We start from the raw sequence: 20,628 nt of genomic DNA, 5'->3' as shown, positions 1-20,628 counted from the left end.
GCCAGTTTACTAATTATTACGCCCACCTGTCACCATCGTTACGTGCACCTGCGCCTCATTAGACTCCATCACTTTCCTGATTACCTTCCCTATATCTGTCACTCCCTTTGGTTTTTCAGGCGTTATTGTTTCTGTTTATATGTTTCATGTCTGTATGCTAGTCGTGGTTCTTTGTTTGTTCCATATACCGTTATTTATTAAATACACTCCCTGTACTTGCTTCCCGATTCTTAGCGTACACATTACAATATAACGCTTTACAGAGTAACAGTGATTTTCTTTTGCTTTTTTTTACTGGTGACGTCAGGTCCAAGGGCAGCTGCCAAAGCAACTGGGGATGCCCCAGCTGGCTCGTCAGGCTTCCATGCCTCAGCTGGCTTGACAGGTTCACAAGCCTTGGTTGGCTTGTCAGGCTTCCATTGCCAAAGCTACCAGGGACGCCTCAGCTAGCTCATCAGGCTTTCATGCCTCAGCTGGCTCAACAGGTTCTCAAGCCTCGGTTGACTCGTCAGGCTGTCATTGCCGACGCTACCGGGGATGCCTCAGCTGGCTCGACAGTTTCTCAAGTCTCGTTTGGCTCATCAGGCTTCCATGCCTCAGCCGGCTCGACGGGATCCTATGCCTGAGCCGGCTCATCAGGCTCCCGTGCCTCAGCCGGCTCGACAGGTTCCCGCGCCTCACCCGTCTCTACAAGTTTCCGCACCTCAGCAGGCTCTACAGGCTCCCACGCCTCAGCCGACCATCATTCTTTCCTCCTGATTCCTGCTTACAGGCAAAAATTAAAGCAGGACGCACCAATCACTAGATCAAAAGTGGTCAGATGAAGCAGATGCTAAGCTACAGGACTATTTTGCTAGCACAGACTGGAATATGTTCCGGGATTCCGCCAATGGCATTGAGGAGTACACCACATCTGTCATTGGCTTCATCAATAAGTGCATCGATGACGTCGTCCCCACAGTGACCGTAGGTACATATCCCAACCAGAAAACATGGATTACAGGCAGCATCCGAACTGAGCTAAAGGCTAGCGCTGCCGCTTTCAAGGACCTGGACTCTAACCCGGAAGCTTAAAAGAATCCCGCTATGCCCTCCGACGAACCATCAAACAGGCAAAGCATCAATACAGGACTAAGATCGAGTCGTACTAAACTGGCTATGACGCTCGTCTGATGTGGCGGGGCTTGCAAAGCATCACAGACTACAAAGGGAAGCACAGCCAAGAGCTGCCCAGTGACACAAGCCTATCGGACGAGCTAAACTACTTCTATGCTCACTTCGAGGCAAATAACACTGAAATATGTGTAGAGCACCCGCTGTACCGGAAGACTGTGCGCAGAGATCACGCTCTCCACAGCTGATGTGAGTAAGATCTTTAGAGAGGTCAAACATTCACATGGCCGCTGGGCCAGATAGATTAACAGGACGTGTACTGCGAGCATGTGCTGACCAACTAGCAAGTGTCTTCACTGACATTTTCAACCTCTCCTTGTCCGAGTCTGTAATACCAACATGTTTTAAGCAGACCACCATAGTGCCTGTGCCCAAGAACACTAAGGTAACCTGCCTAAATGACTACCAACCCGTAGCACTCGCGTCTGTAGCCATGAAATGCTTTGAAAGGCTGGTTTGGGCTCACATCAACACCATCATCCCAGAAACCCTAGACCCACTCCAATTTGCATACCGCCCCAACAGATCCACAGGTGATGCAGTCTCTATTGCACTCCACACTGCCCTTTCCCACCTGGACAAAAGGAACACCTATGTGAGAATGCTATTCATTGACTACAGCTGAGCGTTCAACACCATAGTGCCCTCAAAGCTCTTCAATAAGCTAAGGACCCTGGGACTAAACACCTCCCTCTGCAACTAGATCCTGGACTTCCTGACGGGCTGCCCCCCAAGTGGTAAGGGTTGAAAACAACACATCCGCCACACTGATCCTCAACACAGGGGCCCCTCAGGGGTGCGTGCTCAGCCCCCTCCTGTACTCCCTGTTCACTCATGACTGCACGGCCAGGCACGACTGCAGATGACACAACAGTGGTAGGCCTGATCACTGACAACAACGAGACAGCCTATAGGGAGGAGGTCCTGTACTCCCTGTTCACTCATGACTGCACGGCCAGGCACGACTCCAACACCATCATTAAATTTGCAGATGAACTGCTCGACCTTCACTACAGAGGGTAGTGTGAATGGCACAGTACATCACTGGGGCCAAGCTTCCTGTTGAGGCATTGTCCAGGTTCCCTCTGCGCAAGCGGTCAGCCGGCTCTACAGGTTCCCGTGCCTCAGCCCAGCTCTATAGGTTCCCGCGCCTAAGCCCAGCTCTACAGGTTCCCGCGCCTCAGCCCAGCTCTACAGGTTCCCGCGCCTCAGCCCAGCTCTACAGGTTCCTGCCCCTCAGCAGAAGCAATCGGCCCACTCCTGGACCTAGACACCGTCCCTCTGGTCTGCATCCCGACGCTGAAGCCAAGCGTCAGGGAAGGGGTACTGTCACGTCTACTCCAGCTCCTCCTCTCTGGCGCTCGTTGTCGCCAGTTTACTCATCATTACGCACACCTGCCACCATCGTTGCGCACACCTGCGCTTCATGAGATTCACCTGGACTCCATCACCTTCCTGATTACCTCCCCTATATCTGTCACTCCCTTTGGTTCTTTCCCCAGGTGTTATTGACTCTGTTTCTGTTTCATGTCTGTACACTTTTCACGTTTCTTATTTTGTACTATGTTCAATTTATTATTAAATGTGCACTCCCTGTAGTTGCTTCCCAATTCTTAGCGTACACGTTGCAGTTTCTGTAAAAAATTTATTATATGAGACACCAAACCTGTTCACAGGGATGTTAACTCTCAAAGTTCCAATAGTCCGTACTGGTTTAGGTAGATCCACTTTCAGTTTTAATGTGCAGTTGCCATCCCAGACGGTGACACAACCAGTCAGGGTGTTCTCAATGGTGCAGCTATAAAGTTCCTAAGGATCTGAGGGGCCATGCCAAATCGTTTCAGCCTCCTGAGGGAAAAGAGGGACTACCGTGCCTTCTTCACAACTGTGCTGGAGTTAGAGGACATTGATGTGTACACTGAGGAACTTGAAGCTCTTGACCCTCTCCACTGCGGCCCCGTTTATATGTATGGGGGTGTGCACCTGCCCCTGTTTCCTGTAATACACGACAGCTCCTTGTTCTTGCTGACGTTGAGGGAGAGGTTGTTGTCCTGGCACCACACTGCCAGGTCTCTGACCTCCTACCTGTAGGCTGTCTCATCGTCATTGGTGATGATGGAGTTGGAGTTGTGCATGGCCACACAGTCGTGGGTCAACGGGGAGTACAGAAGGGGCTAAGCACACACTCCTGGGTGGCCCCGTGTTGCATGGCGTTGAAACAATGACGTTGGTTCAAACAAACCATTTTACTATCAACATTGAAATGAGGTCAAATAAAATATGTCTAGTTAAATCTCAAATTCAACATACACTGAAAACAAAAATATGCAACATGTAAAGTGTTGGTCCCATGTTTCATGAGCTGAATTCTTTTTTTTTTTTTACATCCCTGTTCGTGAGAATTTCTCCTTTGCCAAGATAATCCATCCACCTGACATGTGTAGCATATCAAGAAACAGCATGATCATTACACAGGTGCTGGGGACAATAAAAGGCCACTCTAAAATGTGCAGTTTTGTTAAACAACACAATGCCACAGCTGTCTCAAGTTTTGGGGGAGTGTGCATTTGGCATGCTGAGTGCAGGAATTGTGGGTTTGCACAACCAAAGAATTTCTGCACAAACTGTCGGAAACCGTATCAGGGAAGCTCGTCTGCATGCTGGTCGTCCTCACCAGGGCCTTGACCTGACTGCAGTTTGGCGTCGTGACCGACTACAGTGGGCAAATACTCACCTTCGATGACCCCTGGCACACTGGAGAAGTGTGCTCTTCACGTATGAATCCCAGTTTCAACTGTACCAGGCAGATGGTAGACAGCGTGTATTGCATTGTGTGGGCGAGCAATTTGCTGATGTCAACGAGTTCTCGTACTGACGTTCCCCATGGTAGCAGTGGGGTTATGGTATGGGCAGGCATATGCTACAGACAACAAAGACAATTTAATTTTATAAAAAGCAGAGATACCGTGATGAGATCCTGAGGCCCATTATTGTTCCATTTATCCGTCGCCTTCATCTCATTTTTCAGCATGACAATGCATGGCCCCATCTTGCAAGGATTGGTACACAATTCCTGGAAGCTGAACATTTCTCAGTTCTTCCATGGTTCTGCACACTCTCTCCAATATCCAGCAACTTCGCACAGCCATTGAAGAGGAGTGGGACAACATTCCACAAGCCACAATCAACAGCCTGATCAACTCTATGCGAAGGAGACGTGTTGTGCTGCATGTGGAAAATGGTGGTCAACAAGTCAGTTCATAAAATGTCTGCCCTGCTAGAGCTGCCACGGTCAACTGTGAGTGATGTTATTGTGAAGTGGAAACGTTTTGGAGAAACAGTGGCTCAGCCGCAAAGTGGTAGAACACACAAGCTCACAGAATGGGAGTGCTGAAGCGTGTAGCACGTAAAAAACAGTCTGTCCTCGGTTGCAACATTCACTACTGAGTTCCAAACTGCCTCTGGAAGCAACATCAGTACGAGAACTGTTGGCCTGGAGCTTCATGAAATGGGTTTCCATGGCCGAGCAGCCGCGCACACCATGCGCAATGCCAAGTGTCCCCTGGAGGGGTTTAAAGCTCACCGTCAATGTACTCTGGTGCAGTGGAAACAGGTTCTCTGGAGTGACGAATCACACTTCACCATCTGGCAGTCGAAATGACAAAAAAATAATGATCTGGGGCTGTTTTTCATGGTTCGGTATAGGCCCCTTAGTTCCAGTGAAGAGAAATCTTAACACTACAGCACACAGTGACATTCTAGACAATGCTTTGCTTCCAACTTTGTGGCAACAGTTTGGGGAAGGTCCTTTCCTGTTTCAGCATGACAATGCCCCCATGTACAAAGCAAGATCCATAGAGAAATGGTTTGGCGAGTTTGGTGTGGAAGAACTTGACTGGCCTTCACAGAGCCCTGACCTCAACCCCATCGAACAACTTTGCGATGAATTGGAACACCGACCTCGAGCCAGGCCTAATCGCCCAACATCAGTGCCAAACCTCACTAATACTCTTGTGGCTGAATGGAAGCAAGTCCCCGCAGCAATTTTCCAACATCTAGTGGAAAGCCTTCCCAGAAGTGTGGGGGCTGTTATAGCAGCAGAGGGTGGATCAACTCCATACGAATGCCCATGATTTTGGAATGAGATGTTCGGCATGCAGGTGTCCACATTCTTTGGGTAACCAACAACAGTGGTATTTCAGCCACGCAGTCAATGTTCCCTCTAAGCGGCCACACACCTCCTCCGGGACTGCCGCGCAGAAGAAATGCCAGCCCTTGCAAAGATGCAGGAGATTGAACTTCACAGTTCGCCCCATTAGTTTGCACTATAGATCAATGTTTTCTCTGATGTGATCTAATCGACATAATATCAGCTTCTTTTCAATGCAACAAACCAAACCAAATTGAACTTTGCCAGACTGAGCCTGTGATTTTGTTGTAGTCCACGAGCAGCCTTTCAATCACCTGCCAGTGGATGCCCCTTTTCAGATCAGGGCACAGAGCCACGCGTGTGCACATTTGTTGATGTTCTTTGCTAGTTAGCGAGTCCAGGAATCACTTCTTCCTACAAGATCACAACACATGTACATTTCAAACTGTCTTTGAAAAGCGAGTCAGGAGAAAAAAGCTTGTTTATTTGTATTAAAGGGAAAATGTTGTATTTTGAGATAGGCTTGATTATGCAAATAAGCCAATAGGCAGAGGGTAGCCTACATTGTCTTGTTCTCTGTATGGTTTCTTGCATCAAGCAAGACAATACAATTACAGTCACATAATTACAGTCACCTATTTACAGTCACCTATTTACAGTCACCTATTTGGCCCATGGTGTTACAGATCAAGTAAAAAAAACATTAATCGATGTCAAGCCCTGCATAATCTAAAACAGTTTTTAACGGTCTCATGATGGAATGTAGGCTGTTTTGAGCACCACATAGGCTGCTGTAGGCTATATCATAGAAATCAAAAGCTATTTCCATGTGAAAATGCTATAGGATTTGCCACTCTGATAGACCTACATTATGCTCAAATAGCTACAATAGCCTATTGGCTACAGTCTAAAACTGTAACTTAAAGTGGGTACAGCCTCAGTTTTCCACGGAAACACAAGCCGGAAGTTGCACAGAATTCTCACAATATTCAATTAGAGGGAACATTGCACCCAATATACAGTATATTGAATGTAGGATGAAAAATACTTTGTTTTCTTTGTGGAATTTTCTATGCAATTTCAACATATAGATAGTTCTGTTGATTATGTTGAAATTAGATTGATGTAAGAACCTGTTAGTTAGGTTATTTCTATGTATTTAAGTTGACGTTTTACCATACTTTAAATGTTTACAACACTGGTTGAAATGAGATGAAAACAGTACTGGTTGATGACTTTTAAAAAATCTGATGTATTTTCCACGTTGATTCCATGTCACAATATGTTAACAAATGACGTTGAAACAACGTTGATTCAATCAGTGTGTGCCCAGTGCGTACTCATGTCCCTTTCAGGACTTTCAATTATTATTATTTTTTATAGTGAGAGAAAACCTGGCGAGGAAACTAGATTTGCATATGTATGTGTTTTTCCCATGATTACATAGTGTCATTTCTCTATTCTTACCATATATCCATCCAATACTGAGTGACTGGCATATGGAGAGGAGCAGCAGAGTGGCACCACTGCACACATAATGGTCAAACAGCTGGATGATGTAGAGGCCACCCTGCGGAAAAAAATGAAGCTTCAATATACAGTACAATCAATTTTTACAGATCACAGTGCGTGCGGAAAGTATTCAGACCCATTGACATTTTTTATGTTACAGCCTTATTCTAAAATGTATGAAATTAATCTAAATTGAGCTCAGGTGCATCCTGTTTAATTTGACCATCCTTGAGATGTTTCTATAACTTGATTGGAGTCCGCCTGTGGTAAATTCACACACCTGTCTATATAAGGTCCCACAGTTGACAGCCATAAGGTTGAAGGAATTGTCCGTAGAGCTCCGAGACAGGATTGTGTTGAGGCACACATCTGGGGAAGGGTACCAAAACATTTCTGCAGCATTGAAGGTCCCTAAGAACACAGTGACCTCCATCATTCTTAAATGGAATAGGTTTGGAACCACCAAGACTCTTCCTGGAGCTGGCTGAGCAATCGGGAGAGAAGGGCCTTGGTCAGGGAGGTGACCAAGAACCCGATAGTCATTCTGACAGAGCTCCCTTAGTTCCTCTATGGAGATTGGAGAACCTTTGAAAAGGACAACCATCTCTGCAGCACTCCACCAATCAGGCCTTTATGGTAGAGTGGCCAGACGGAATGCACTCCTCAGTAAAAGGCACATGACAGCCCGCTTGGAGTTTGCCAAAAGGCACCTAAAGGACTCTCGGACCATGAGAAACAAGATTCTGTGGTCTGATGAAACCAAGACTGAACTCTTTGGCCTGAATGCCAAGTGTCACGTCTGGAGTAAACCTGGCACCATCCCTAAGGCGAAGAATGGTGGTGGCAGCATCATGCAGTGGGGATGTTTTTCAGCGGCAGGGACTGGGAAACTAGTCAGGATCAAGGCAATGATGAATGGAGCAAAGTTGAGAGAGTTCCTCGATGAAAACCTGCTCCAGAGTGCTCAGGACCTCAAGCTGTGGCGAAGGTTCACCTCCTAACAGGACAACGACCCTAAGCACATAGCCAAGACAATACAGGAGTGGCTTCGGGACCAGTCTCTGAATGTCCTTGAGTGGTCCAGCCAGAGCCCGGGCTTGAACCCGATCGAACATCTCTGGAGAGACCTGAAAATAGCTGTGCAGCAACACTCCCCATCCAACGTGACAGAGCTTGAGAGGATCTGCAGAGAAGAATGGGTGAAACTCCCCAAATACAGGTGTGACAAGCTTGTAGCGTCATACCCAAGAACAATGTTTGTCATTATGGGGTATTGTGTGTAGATTGACGAGGCAAAAAACAATTCAGTACATTTTAGAATAAGGCTGTAAAGTAAGAAAATGTGGAAAAAGTCAAGGAGTCTGAATACTTTCCGAATGCACTGAACAAAAATATAAAAGCAACATTTAAAGTGTTGGTCCCATGTTTCATGAGCTGAAATAAAAGATCCCAGACATTTTCCATTTGCGCAAAAAGCTTATTTCTCTCAAATTTTGTGCACAAATGTGTTTACATCGCTGATAGTGAGCACTTCTCTTTTGCCAAGGTAGTCCATCCACGTGACAGGTGTGGAAAATCAAGAAGCTAATTAAACAGTATGATCATTATACAGGTGCACCTTGTGCTGGGGACAATAAAAGGACACTCTAAAATTTTAAGTTTTGTCACACAACACAATGCCACAGCTCTCAAGTTTTGACGGAGCGTGCAATTGGCATACTGTCTGCAGGAATGTCCACCAGAGCTGTTGCCAGAGAATTTAATGTTCATTTCTCTACCATCAGCCGCATCCAATGTCGTTTTAGAATATTTGACAGTACGTCCAACCAGCGTCACAACCGCAGACCACGTGTAATGTTCACATGCGACTTCTTCACCTGCGTTATCGTCTGAGACCAGCCACCTGGACAGCTGATGAAACTGAGGAGTATTTATGTTTGTAATAAAGCCCTTTTGTGGGGAGAAACTCATTGTGATTGGCTGGGCCTGGCTCCCCATTGGGTGGGCCCATGCCCTCCCTGACCAACCCATGGCTGCACCCCTGCCCAGTCTTGTGAAATCCATACTTTAGGGCCTGGTCCTGGTCAGTCCTTGGATGGGAGACCAGATGCTGCTGGAAGTGGTGTTGGAGGGCCAGTAGGAGGCACTCTTTCCACTGGTCTAAAAAATATCCCAATGCCCCAGGGCAGTGATTGGGGACACTGCCCTGTGTAGGGTGCCGTCTCTCGGATGGGACGTTAAAACGGGTGTCCTGACTCTCTGAGGTCATTAAAGATCCCATGGCACTTATCTTAAGAGTAGGGGTGTTAACCCCGGTGTCCTGGCCAAATTCCCAATCTGGCCCTCAAACCATCACGGTCACCTAATAATCCCCAGTTTACAATTGGCTCATTCATCCCCCTCCTCTCCCCTGTAACTATTCCCCAGGTCGTTGCTGCAAATGAGAACGTGTTCTCAGTCAACTTACCTGGTAAAATAACGGATAAATAAAATAAAATAAAATAAAAAGGGCCTAATGAATTTATTTCAATGTATTGATTTCCTTATATAAACTATAACTCAGTAAAATCCTTGAAATTGTTGCATTTTGCATTTATATTTTTTTTCACTATAGTTATTGTAATACACAACCATAAAGGACTTGGATCAAAAAGTGCTACCCAGATCCACCCTTTTATTGCCATTATTTTGAAGGTATTTAACTTACCTCACTAAGGTGCTTCAATTTATGTTCCTGATATTATATGTTCAGATATCAGAGAACCACCGCTGTAGTCACACAACAACAACAACAACAGTCTTCGAGCTGGTGTGCATTGGAGACCTGCGTCTGTGACCTCTCACCTCTGCGACCATGATGAGTCCGACCAGGTAGCAGCAGCAGCAGATGAGCAGCAGCAGCATCTCCCTCCGGTAGCCTTTTCTGATGAGGTTTGGGTAGACGTCCGTTACTGAGGTCATTAGGCTCTCAAGGCCGACAAACTGGGGAACACGAGAGAGGGCAATGTACTGTACATGGGAAAGGAAAGTAGAGGAAAGAACAGCAGAGACAAGACACCCAGGTGGAGGTGTTGGTGGAGGGCGTGGTGAGCTCTAACCTGGCCGTCCACTCCCAATAGGATGATCATGGTGAAGAAACAGACAGCCCAGAACTGAGGGCAGGGGAGCAGGGACACTGCCTGGGGGTACACTATGAACACCAGGCCAGGACCTGCAGCAGGGCAACAAGGAAAACGTTATAGAAAATATGTACCCAAACATAATTTGATTGAATTAATTGAACGAAACATTCAGTTATGTGTGGTAGTATGTAAAAAATAAAAAAATATTAAGATTCCATGAGGTGAGACAGGGGCTGTGTCCAAATACCCGCACTTTCGTTCTAAATAGTAGGCATTTTGGGAATGCAAAAATATAACTTTTCATATATGTGACGTTTTTCAAAAAAGTATGCTTTAAATGCCAGGATGTCGTACTCATTTTGGCTTTTCATCTTGTAGAATTTGCTGCACACTACTGAGGAAGAGAATCGTCTTTCGAGACCTACGTGTGTTTGACAAGAGCTGACAATCAGCTGAGTGGACGCGCTGTACCAAAATGAAAGGAATGTCAGGAATCAACGTAATTGAGCATTAAAGGCAACATTCTCAGTAGGATGAGTCTAGTATGTTGATATTTGTTGCTTACTGCATTCGTTTTTACTAAACAGTATGTTCTAAATAGTATGTAGTATGATTAGTACACAGCATGTTGTTTTAGTAAGTAGTAGGCAAGATGTACAGTACTTCGGACACAGCCAGTGCTTTTACCAGAAGAGGTAGACAAAAATTAAGTTCAGATGAGGAAAGTGTGCAGTTATGTTGTCAGACAGTATTTAGGTTGATCAGGAGAACAATAAGGAGTCACACCCTTGTAGATGAATGTCCTTTAGAGCCTCACCTGACTCAGCAACCACAGAGATGTCCACACCCTGTTCTCGAGCCATATGACCCAGTATGGAGAAGATGGCAAAACCAGACACGAAGCTGGTCCCACTGTTCAACAAGCACAGGTAGAAGGAGTCTCTGCAAGGCACGAAACCGTTTTCAACACATGATATAGTCACTCTCTTTAACATGCAGTGTTGTCATTGGCAAGGGTCTAATAAGATGTAAATACAGGTGATTAACATTCATGGCAATTGAGGTAGTGTTGTGACATGACATGTTGTGCCATGAATCCTCCTGGCGTAGTATTTGATGGAGACAACTTTTCTTATATGCTCTGAAGAGATCTTGACCTGCAGTGTTTACCAGATGAAACCCTGATGTACGCAGCTTGCTGTCGAAACATTATTCAGTGACTAGAATGAATGCATCAGAGCCATGAGATTGTGCAGCTTTTCTTATCTAAGTGTTCTACTCCTCCAGCCAGAACCTCACCTACCCAGATGTGCCTTTTTACTGTCTCCAGACTGGCTGGAGAAATCTTGTGGCTATGGATCCTCATGGCACTGCTAAATAAGCCAACTGTGCGAGATCTTCAACGTGCCACATGTTTTATTAAACCCACAGCCCAGTTGAAAACTCACTTGTAACAGTTGTTGTTGTATTTGTTGTAGCTTCCAAGAGAAGTCAGGTAGCCCAGGCCTATGGCGTAAGAATAGAATATCTGTGTTCCTGCATCCATCCAAACCTTATTGATGAACAAACAGACAAAGAAGACTTAAACTAAAGTTATAAACTGAACATGTCACAACAGAATTGTATACCAGTAAGATGTGGTGAGAATAGAGGAAGACTTAGAGGGCTGGTTTCTTGGACACTGATCAAGCATACTCCTGCACTAAGACTCAATGGCCTTGTGGTTAGACAGTCCTCCCTAAGATTGGAAGGTTGGGAGTTCAATCCCTGGCTGTGTAAAAATGGGACTTGATGTTTTTCTGCTTGCTACTCAGCTTTGAGGAGATAGATTGGGGCTAAGGCCCTGTGAAAGACTAACATCCTGTTTAGGGGGTCTACTCATACATCAAGCTGCCTCATGTGACAGGAGATACAGTAGGCTCCTGTTCCTATGATCTTTTTAGTCCAAGACTAGGCTTAATCTGTCTGGGAAACTGGTCCATAGATTTATACTACAGATTATACTACAGATAATACCTGTGGATCAGCTAGCCGTGTTGTATTGGGATACAAGTAGTAGAAGATGCCATCTTTAGCTCCTGGAAGGGTCACTCCTCTGACGAATAACACCACTAGCATGACATAGGGGAAGGTAGCCGTGACGTACGCTGCCTATGAATTAGTAGTACGGGGTTAGTACAATACAGAAAACACAACATAGCCACACATACCGGTATTACCACACTAACGACGGACCCATTGTCTCACCAAGTAACTTTACAGCTACAGAAAATAACTGTTTTTTTTCTGTTTTTCTTTGTTATTTTTTACCTCTGATTTTAAATTTGATTGAGATTGGAATGATGCATAATTATGAAACTACTATCTGACTACAATATCTTATAACCCTCACCTTCCCAGTAGACTTCACTCCTTTCCAGATACAGAAGTAACAGACAATCCATGACAGTAGAAGACACAGAGCCAGCTCCCATCTAATACCTCCCAAGGACTCAATCCCATCTGAAATCCGCAGCACTCGCCGCCTGTAAGGAGAAATGGTTGACACTGCAATACATTTGTTCCCCAAAGAAAATGTATTGTATGTAAATGTGTTGCAGCCTATTGTAGTTTATTGTATTCTTATAACAATAATTTAAACATTATGATACAACTCTCTTTAAAAATTGTTTAACTATGGTACCTTATTCATTTCTCATGTAAGTAGTCAAGCATCTAATCATGAAAGATGCAGTGGTGAAAAAACACAGCATTAATTATAGACTTACTGCCAAAACTCCACAACGGAAGATGACGAATTCAGGAGAGAACCAGTCCAATTGCTGCTGGCATTCTTGGTGCCAAATGTCACACAAGCATCTGAAATACATTGAAGTCTAGTTGTAACATGTTATAAACTTGACAGCTTTAAGTGGATATGCTAGCTAATATCCAGATCCTCTTAACGTGATTGACTCAAAAGCGACTTGTGTATGCTAAACGCTATGGGGCAGAAGTATCAAACCTGGTTTGAATAGGACAGTTTTAGAGTCTGTTTACTTTTTTAAAAAGAGAGTGGGTCTTTCCACGAGAAGAGTGCACCAATATTGCATTTTAATATAGACCACATGGAGAATTAAAAGTGTCACATCTCACCCTCTGTGACTTCTAGGAAGATTTTAACCCACTTCTTAGGGCTGCAATCCCGTTAACGGGATGATATGACAACAGCCAGTGAAAGTGCAGGGCGCAAAATTCAAAACAACAGAAATCTCATAATTAAAATTCCTCAAACATACAAGTATCTTATACCGTTTTAAAGATAATCTTTTTGTTAACTTCTTATGGCTGCCATCCCGTTATTGGGATAATTGTCATCAACAACCGCTGAATTGCATAGCACCACATTAAAATAATATTACTCAAAATATTTATATTCATGAAATCACAAGTGCAATATAGCAAAACACAGTTTAGCCTTTTGTTAATCCACCTGTCATGTCAGATTTTGAAAATATGCTTTACAGCGAAAGCAATCCAAGCGTTTGTGTAAGTTTATCACATTATGTACACCTAGCATCAAGTAGCTTGGTCACGAAAATCAGAAAAGCAATAAAATTAGTTGTTTACCTTTGATGATCTTCAGATGTTTCACTCACGAGACTCCCAGTTACACAATAAATGTTCCTTTTGTTCCATAAAGATTATTTTTATATCCAAAATACCTCCGTTTGTTTGGCGCGTAATGTTCAGAAATCCACAGGAAGAGCGGTCATAAAAACGCAGACAAATTCCAAATAGTATCCATAATGTCCATAGAAACATGTCAAACGTTTTTATAATCAATCCTCAGGTTGTTTTTAAAATATATAATCGATAATATATCAACCACAACTGTCTTTTTCAGTCGGAGAGGGAAAGGCAATGGCTGCCCAAACTCTGTTACGCATACAAAACGCTGCTGGCACCCGGCCATACAATGACGCGATGCTATCTTTCTCGCTAATTTTTCAAAATAATAGCCTGAAACTATGTCTAAAGACTGTTGACACCTTGAGGAAGCGATAGGAAAGGGCATCTGGTTGATATCCTTTTAAATGGAGCAAAGGCATGCTATGGAACATGGATTTTTTAAAATAGAAGCCACTTCCTGGTTTGATTTCCTCTGGGTTTTGCCTGCAATATCAGTTCTGTTATACTCACAGACAATATTTTGACAATTTTGGAAACTTTAGAGTGTTTTCTATCCAATACTAATAATAATATGCATATATTCGCAACTGAGACTGAGGAGTAAGCCTTTTAGTTTGGGCAAGTTATTCATCCAAGCTACTCAATACTGCCCCCCAGCCATAAGAAGTTAATCCCACCACAGTGTCTGATTTCAAATAGGCTTTACGGCGAAAGCACCACAAACGATTATGTTAGGTCACCACCAAGCCACAGAAAAACACAGCCATTTTTCCAGCCAAAGAGAGGAGTCACAAAAAGCACAAATAGAGATAAAATTCATCATTAACCTTTGATGATCTTCATCAGATGACACTCATAGGACTTCATGTTACACAATACATGTATGTTCTGTTTGATAAAGTTCATATTTATATCAAAAAATCTAATCTGAGTTTACATTGGAGCGTTACATTCACTAGTTCCAAAAACATCCAGTGATTTTGCATAGCCACATCGATTCAACAAAAATACTCATGATAAATGTAGATGATAATACAAGTTATACACATGGAATTATAGATATACCTCTCCTTAATGCAACCGCTGTGTCAGATTTCAAAATAACTTTACGGAAAAAGCAAAACATGCAATAATCTGAGACGGCGCTCAGAAAATTAATCAAATTAGCCGCCATGTTGGAATCAACAGAAACCAGAAATTACATGATAAATATTCCCTTACCTTTGATGATCTTCATCAGAATGCACTCCCAGTAATCGCAGTTCCACAATAAATGCTTGATTTGTTCGATAATGTCCGTTATTTATGTCCAAGTAGCTTATTTTGTTAGCATTAGGTACACATATCCAAACACTTGTGCGTTTGGACAAAAACTTCGGACAAAAACTTCAAAAAGTTATATTACAGGTCGAAGAAACATTTCAAACTAAGTATAAAATCAATCATTAGGATGTTTTTATCTTAAATCTTCAATAAAGTTCCAACCGGAGAATTCCTTTGTGTCTACAGAAGGAACGGAACGCAAGTCGATATCATGTGGAATGCGCGTGACCAGGAAATGGCTCTCTGCCAGTAAGCTGACTCATTCAGCTCTTATTCAGTCCCACAAGACAGCAGAAGCCTCATTCAAGTTTCTAAGACGGTTGACATCTAGTGGAAGCCCTAGGAAGTGCAACTTCATTCATATCCCAATGTGATTTCAATTGGGCATGGGTTGAAAATATACCAACCTCAGATTTCTCACTTCCTGTTTGGATTTCTTCTCAGGTTTTTGCTTGCCATATGAGTTCTGTTATACTCACAGACATCATTCAAACAGTTTTAGAAACTTCAGAGTGTTTTCTATCCAATACTAATAATAATATGCATATATTAGCAACTGAGACTGAGGAGCAGGCCGTTTACTCTGGGCACCTCTGGGCACCTTTCATCCAAGCTACTCAATATTGCCCCTGCAGCCATAAGAAGTTTTAACCCCAACATTTCTCCAAGTTTTCACCATCATTGCAATGCTCTAGTTACTTTGTTGTGTTTACAAAGTAATTTATGAAGATTATTATTTATTTAATGTGATTAGTGATTCATTTGCATCTGTCCCTCATTTTAAGGTCAACCCCATTACGTGAACTGATTTCTCAATTTAATATCATGAAACTACTCCTTTTAAAATATTTTTTTCAAAAGTAACATTGAAAATCTAAAAGCAGGTGAGCTGGTTCTACTCTTTTTGGCAATTTTCTAGTGTTTAGTGGTGGAAAACTGAGCACAACGTGTCAACCCTGTTGCCCATAGATTAGCCTCTGCTGAGTCCACAACAACTGGATGTTCCGGTTTTCAGGGGAAATTGAAAGAGTGCCTGTGTACATTATTAACAAGATCTTTTGGAGAATAACAAGGCAACACTCCATCTTAACTCCTCCATCAAATGTGCTGGTTTAGTTGAACAGTGCAGAAGTGAACCTCCCCCAACAGTTGTTTTTCTTCTTGTCAAGACCAGTATGTAGGGGATTTAGTTTCAGGCATTTCTTTTACAGCTGCTATGTTAGGTTACCCATAGATAGACAGGCTAGAAATGAAAAAAAAAAAAAAACATCAATAAAATGCCACTCCCTGTTGCACACAAGCTTCCATTCTCCCTGTCACAAGGGGATTTATGACTGATTTAAGATTAAATCATTAACCCTGTTCATTTATTTGGCACTTAATATGAACGTACTATAATCATTTGTTTTTGTATGTAACCTCTTGAGATGCGAGGTTTATGAAGTTGAACATGTGCTCTTTATGACAGAAGGCCAAAATTTGGGGAAATCCAACGTTTTTTTGACCAAGTTACACTTCTCAAAAAGCACCGAATTGGTGGAACGCCCAGAGTACATTTAAATGTACTTCATTCAATCTGAGCAAAGAGGTCCGATGACAAGGTACAAACGTTGATGTGGGAGGGGGGAGTGGTAGTGAGAGGTAGAAGACAGCCTACAGCAGAAAGCACCCCTCCCCCACTATTCTCACTGTTTTGTCTGTCTTCACTGTCTTCTCTTAAACTGTCAGAAGGTGTTCACCTGAACACATTGACTGTTCATGATCTCCACTGAACTATTGTGCCTGCAAGCAGTTTAGAATTGTGGGTGGTTAGGACTGGTTGAACTTTTGTGAGGGATGTTACTTGTTTGCAGCACTCTGTGTTTTACAACTAAGCTACGAAGGTAGTTGCTTCTGCAATGATTATCGAATGCACTGTTTGATTTCCCCCAAAAGGGACATTTTCTCACAGACATTACCTGCAACGATTATTATTATCCCACAACTGAAAATATTTATTTCATATATGTTTTTAATTTCAATATATTTTTTGATACGTAGACCATATAATGTTTTTTAAATGATTTTATCAGTCAGTCAGTGGGCAGCTGGGGCCCGTTTCAATCGAAACCTATGAAACATAGCAGTCCGCCTCTGCACCAAGTTTCAGTAGAGTCACCGGTACTGTAAATACCTGTGTTCCAGGCATTGTTGCAGTTGGCCCATGGCAGGTCAACACTGAAGGATGAGAATAGGTAGAGGAAAGCCCACGCCAGAATCACAATGTAGGTCATACATCCATATATAGTAATCACTTGGGCGGCATAGCCCATTCCTGATGAAGAAAAGAAGAGAAACATATCAACATGCTGATAAAAATCAACAACCTAACATGATTTTCCCATTTACCTTGGTTGTATTTGATTCCCCATGAGTCAGATTTACCACAGGGCCCCATTCATTCTGAAAAAATTTCTAAAATCCAAATCAATTTGTGTTACAAGTACCGTTTCTGAATGCTGTTTGATTTGCATTTTTGGAAATACTCTACTGTAAGTCTCACTCTACTCTTCATTGCGGTGTGCCTTATTTAACTTAAATAACATTTCAACTCTACATAGATGTAGCATCATCTTTTAACTTCACTGTGATGTAACAAGACCATGCTACGCACATCTACATTATGATGTTATCTGTGAAGCAGATAATAAAGGCTCATCCTACCAGTGATTTTCACAATGATAACAATGTAACTTACCTGTGCTGCGGCAAAGGCATTTGAAAAAGTAACTTTTAACTGAAGTGTACAGGACTGGACAGAGAAACTCACCTTCAAACACCGGGCAGATCTTTCTCCAGCAGGTGATGCCACCCTGGCTAGTGTACTGGCCCAGAGCCGTTTCCAGGATGAACAGAGGGATGCCACAGGTCACCAGGTACAGGATGTACGGGATGAAGAACGCCCCTATAGTACAGGAAGGAGTCATATATATTAGGCCTTTATACAATGCCTAATGTTAATCTACTTTCAAACGTTAAACTTTAGTTGACACAAATCTTTTGTGACAGCCTTAATATAGCTGACTTGGTTCTGGGTGCTGAGATTAGTTGACACTGACAGCATACATAGTTATCTGTATCTTTCACCATTACACATCTGAACAATCCCATTTTGATCTGGCTCTCGTGGATCACACCCTCAATGTGGCTCTCGGAATATACGCGGTTTTAGTAATCACATTCCCGTTGCCTGCGACAGATGTCCTCTCAGACGGGTTCAACCTCCATCAATACTGAACAGGCCACGCCACTGATATCTAAGTCTAGTGTCAACTAACTCCCTCCATCTGAGAGACACCAAGCAAACCAAGAAAACTACTGAAAGTGCAGTGTGGAAAATGATGGATAAATAAATCCTCTGTATCATTCAACAATCATCAATATTATTTTAAATTGTGACCATGCAAGGTGAATGAATGTGTACTCAGTTATCACATAGTGATGGGAATGAGAAACCAGCACTATGACCATGGGGTCATCTGGGTTCACACAGTTCTCAGGGGGTTTCACTAAAGTATTTGGATGCAGATATGGTTTTTTGTGTAATTTCAATGAGCTTTATATCAGCTAAACGAAAAAACAATCCTCCTCTTTCCTCTTTTTGCCTGATATAAAATCTGACCAGGGAACAAATCAACAACACATTTGTAAACAAGAATGAGAGAATGTGGAATAGGATATGATAATTGCATCATCATATTATTATAATTATGCTCTCACAACCAAACTTTTTATAAAAAACTTGGATGTAATGTTATTAGGAATGGTATATGTGTTATACAACATTATATTTTGTATAATGACACACAAGTTAAGTCTGTAGAATACACTGTATTATAAACTGTATTATAAACTGTGTGTTTTGAGCCCTGAATGCTGATTGGCTAACAGCCGTGGTATATCAGACCGTATACCACGGGTTTGAAAGAAACATTTATTTTTACTGTTCTAATTACGTTGGTAACCAGTTTCTAATAGCAATAAGGCACCTTGGTGGTTTGTGGTTTGGGTTGTGCCTAAGAACAGCCCTTAGCTGTGGTATATTGACCATATACCACACCCCCACAGGGAGAAATATAAAATAAGATCAAATATATTTTGGGTTCATTTTCATGTTCTCTGATGTGACACAGGACTTGCCTGTGAGTCACAAAGTATACAACTGTAACTGTTAAATAAAAAAATAAGGACAGAACTGATGACTATATTTACAGTATTTTCATGAGCCATAACCAACTCTTGAGCTAGCAGACTGGTTCAATGTAAGAATAGCTGTTATGAAAGACTAGATCAGCTGCAACATACCTCACACACCTATTTCTTATTTTCACTAAACTGACCCATAAATATGGTAAGTATTTTGGAAGTTCTAAAGAAGATTTTGGAAGTTCTAAAGAACATTTTTCAAGGGACTGACCTCCTTACCCCCCACCGACCCCACTAAAAGTACGTAGAAATGTATAAACATGTTTAACCAACAAGCCACTGTTGACTGTGTGACTGTGTGATATTAGATTGCTTCTTGTGTAAATATTTTCTGTCTGGGTTTGAATGATTTGTATGTTAACCAATAAGACTTTGTTGACTCACCCCCACCGTTCTTGTAACAAAGATAGGGAAATCTCCATATATTTCCAAGTCCAATAATAGCGCCAGCCACAGTTAGAATAAACTCCATTTTGCTATCCCACTGGCCGCGCTCCTTCACACTTTGTTGGGTGTCCTGCACCGGCCCTGGGAGAGTCTCATGCTTGCCTGCAGAGAGAGAAGCAGCCATCCTGCGAGTGAAAGAGAAAGGGTTCGGGAGGCAAGTTCTGCTGGTGGAGTCAATGGTTGGTGCAATTGTCTGCTGCTGCTGGAGCTTTTATGGATAACAGCACTGTCAAGATGCCAGCTGCTTCTGCCCGAGGGGGGACCCAAAGACATGTGGACTAGATAGTTGAATGAGAGCTGCACCTTTAGTGTGACTAACTTGTCATTTGACACGGTCCAAAATAATGCCTGCAGGACTGTGATTCTTTTAGCAGGAATGGAAGAGATTGATGTTTCAGCAGAGCTACACAGAATGACAAGTACTTTTTTTTGTGGTGGGGGGGGGGGGGGATTTATTTTTGCCATTGGGCAAAGGAGAAGAATTTGCAGTTTTAAAGCTAATCTCATGCTATTCTACACATTTTGCCATGAGGCTGAGAGAAAATGTTGCTGTTTTAAAGCTAATTTCTTGAAGTCTTCATATTTCTCTGAAGTCTTCATATTCTATCTGGGGGGCCCAACCTTTACATGGATCTCACAGATCCATTTAACACCTTTCAACAGGTGAGGACCCTCAAATGGGTATTTTCCCCTTGTACATGAACTGCTATGATTATTATTATCCCACAATTATAAGTGTGTCATTTTAGGCAATTACACAGTGTTTACACCCTATACAACTGTTTAATCATCAGATTTGCATTCAGAATCAGTCGGTGGGGGCCCATTACATTAGAAACTGGAGAAACATAGAACTAAGTCTGCCTCTGTATGTCAGTCCTACTATGGAAAAACATGGAACATCAAACTGAAAACACATCATTCCTGAAGCCTTGACCTTGGTTGGGCCTTAAGTCCATCATTATACTTCTTGGTTTGAGTTCA

General features: G+C 42.7%; 1 protein-coding gene across 1 annotated transcript in view; it reads right to left on the bottom strand.

Moving 5' to 3' along the window:
- LOC139370908 (solute carrier family 6 member 11a) overlaps positions 1-19,768 on the bottom strand; it is a 30,863-nt gene extending 11,095 nt beyond the window's left edge. Inside the window, exons 1-11 of the mRNA XM_071110786.1 lie at positions 19,582-19,768; positions 17,762-17,896; positions 17,126-17,266; positions 12,726-12,816; positions 12,350-12,482; positions 11,974-12,108; positions 11,406-11,509; positions 10,775-10,899; positions 9,934-10,046; positions 9,680-9,817; positions 6,791-6,893 (exon numbers count right to left, since the gene is read on the bottom strand). Coding sequence (XP_070966887.1) covers positions 6,791-6,893; positions 9,680-9,817; positions 9,934-10,046; positions 10,775-10,899; positions 11,406-11,509; positions 11,974-12,108; positions 12,350-12,482; positions 12,726-12,816; positions 17,126-17,266; positions 17,762-17,896; positions 19,582-19,768 — 1,405 coding nt within the window. The remainder of the gene's footprint in view (positions 1-6,790; positions 6,894-9,679; positions 9,818-9,933; positions 10,047-10,774; positions 10,900-11,405; positions 11,510-11,973; positions 12,109-12,349; positions 12,483-12,725; positions 12,817-17,125; positions 17,267-17,761; positions 17,897-19,581) is intronic.
- Positions 19,769-20,628: the final 860 nt, after the last annotated feature.

Source organism: Oncorhynchus clarkii, chromosome 17, assembly GCF_045791955.1.
Source record: "Oncorhynchus clarkii lewisi isolate Uvic-CL-2024 chromosome 17, UVic_Ocla_1.0, whole genome shotgun sequence".
In the NCBI taxonomy this organism is placed as follows: domain Eukaryota; kingdom Metazoa; phylum Chordata; class Actinopteri; order Salmoniformes; family Salmonidae; genus Oncorhynchus; species Oncorhynchus clarkii.
Note: the sequence above shows the minus strand (reverse complement) of the source record. Positions and strands in the feature narration are given on the sequence as shown.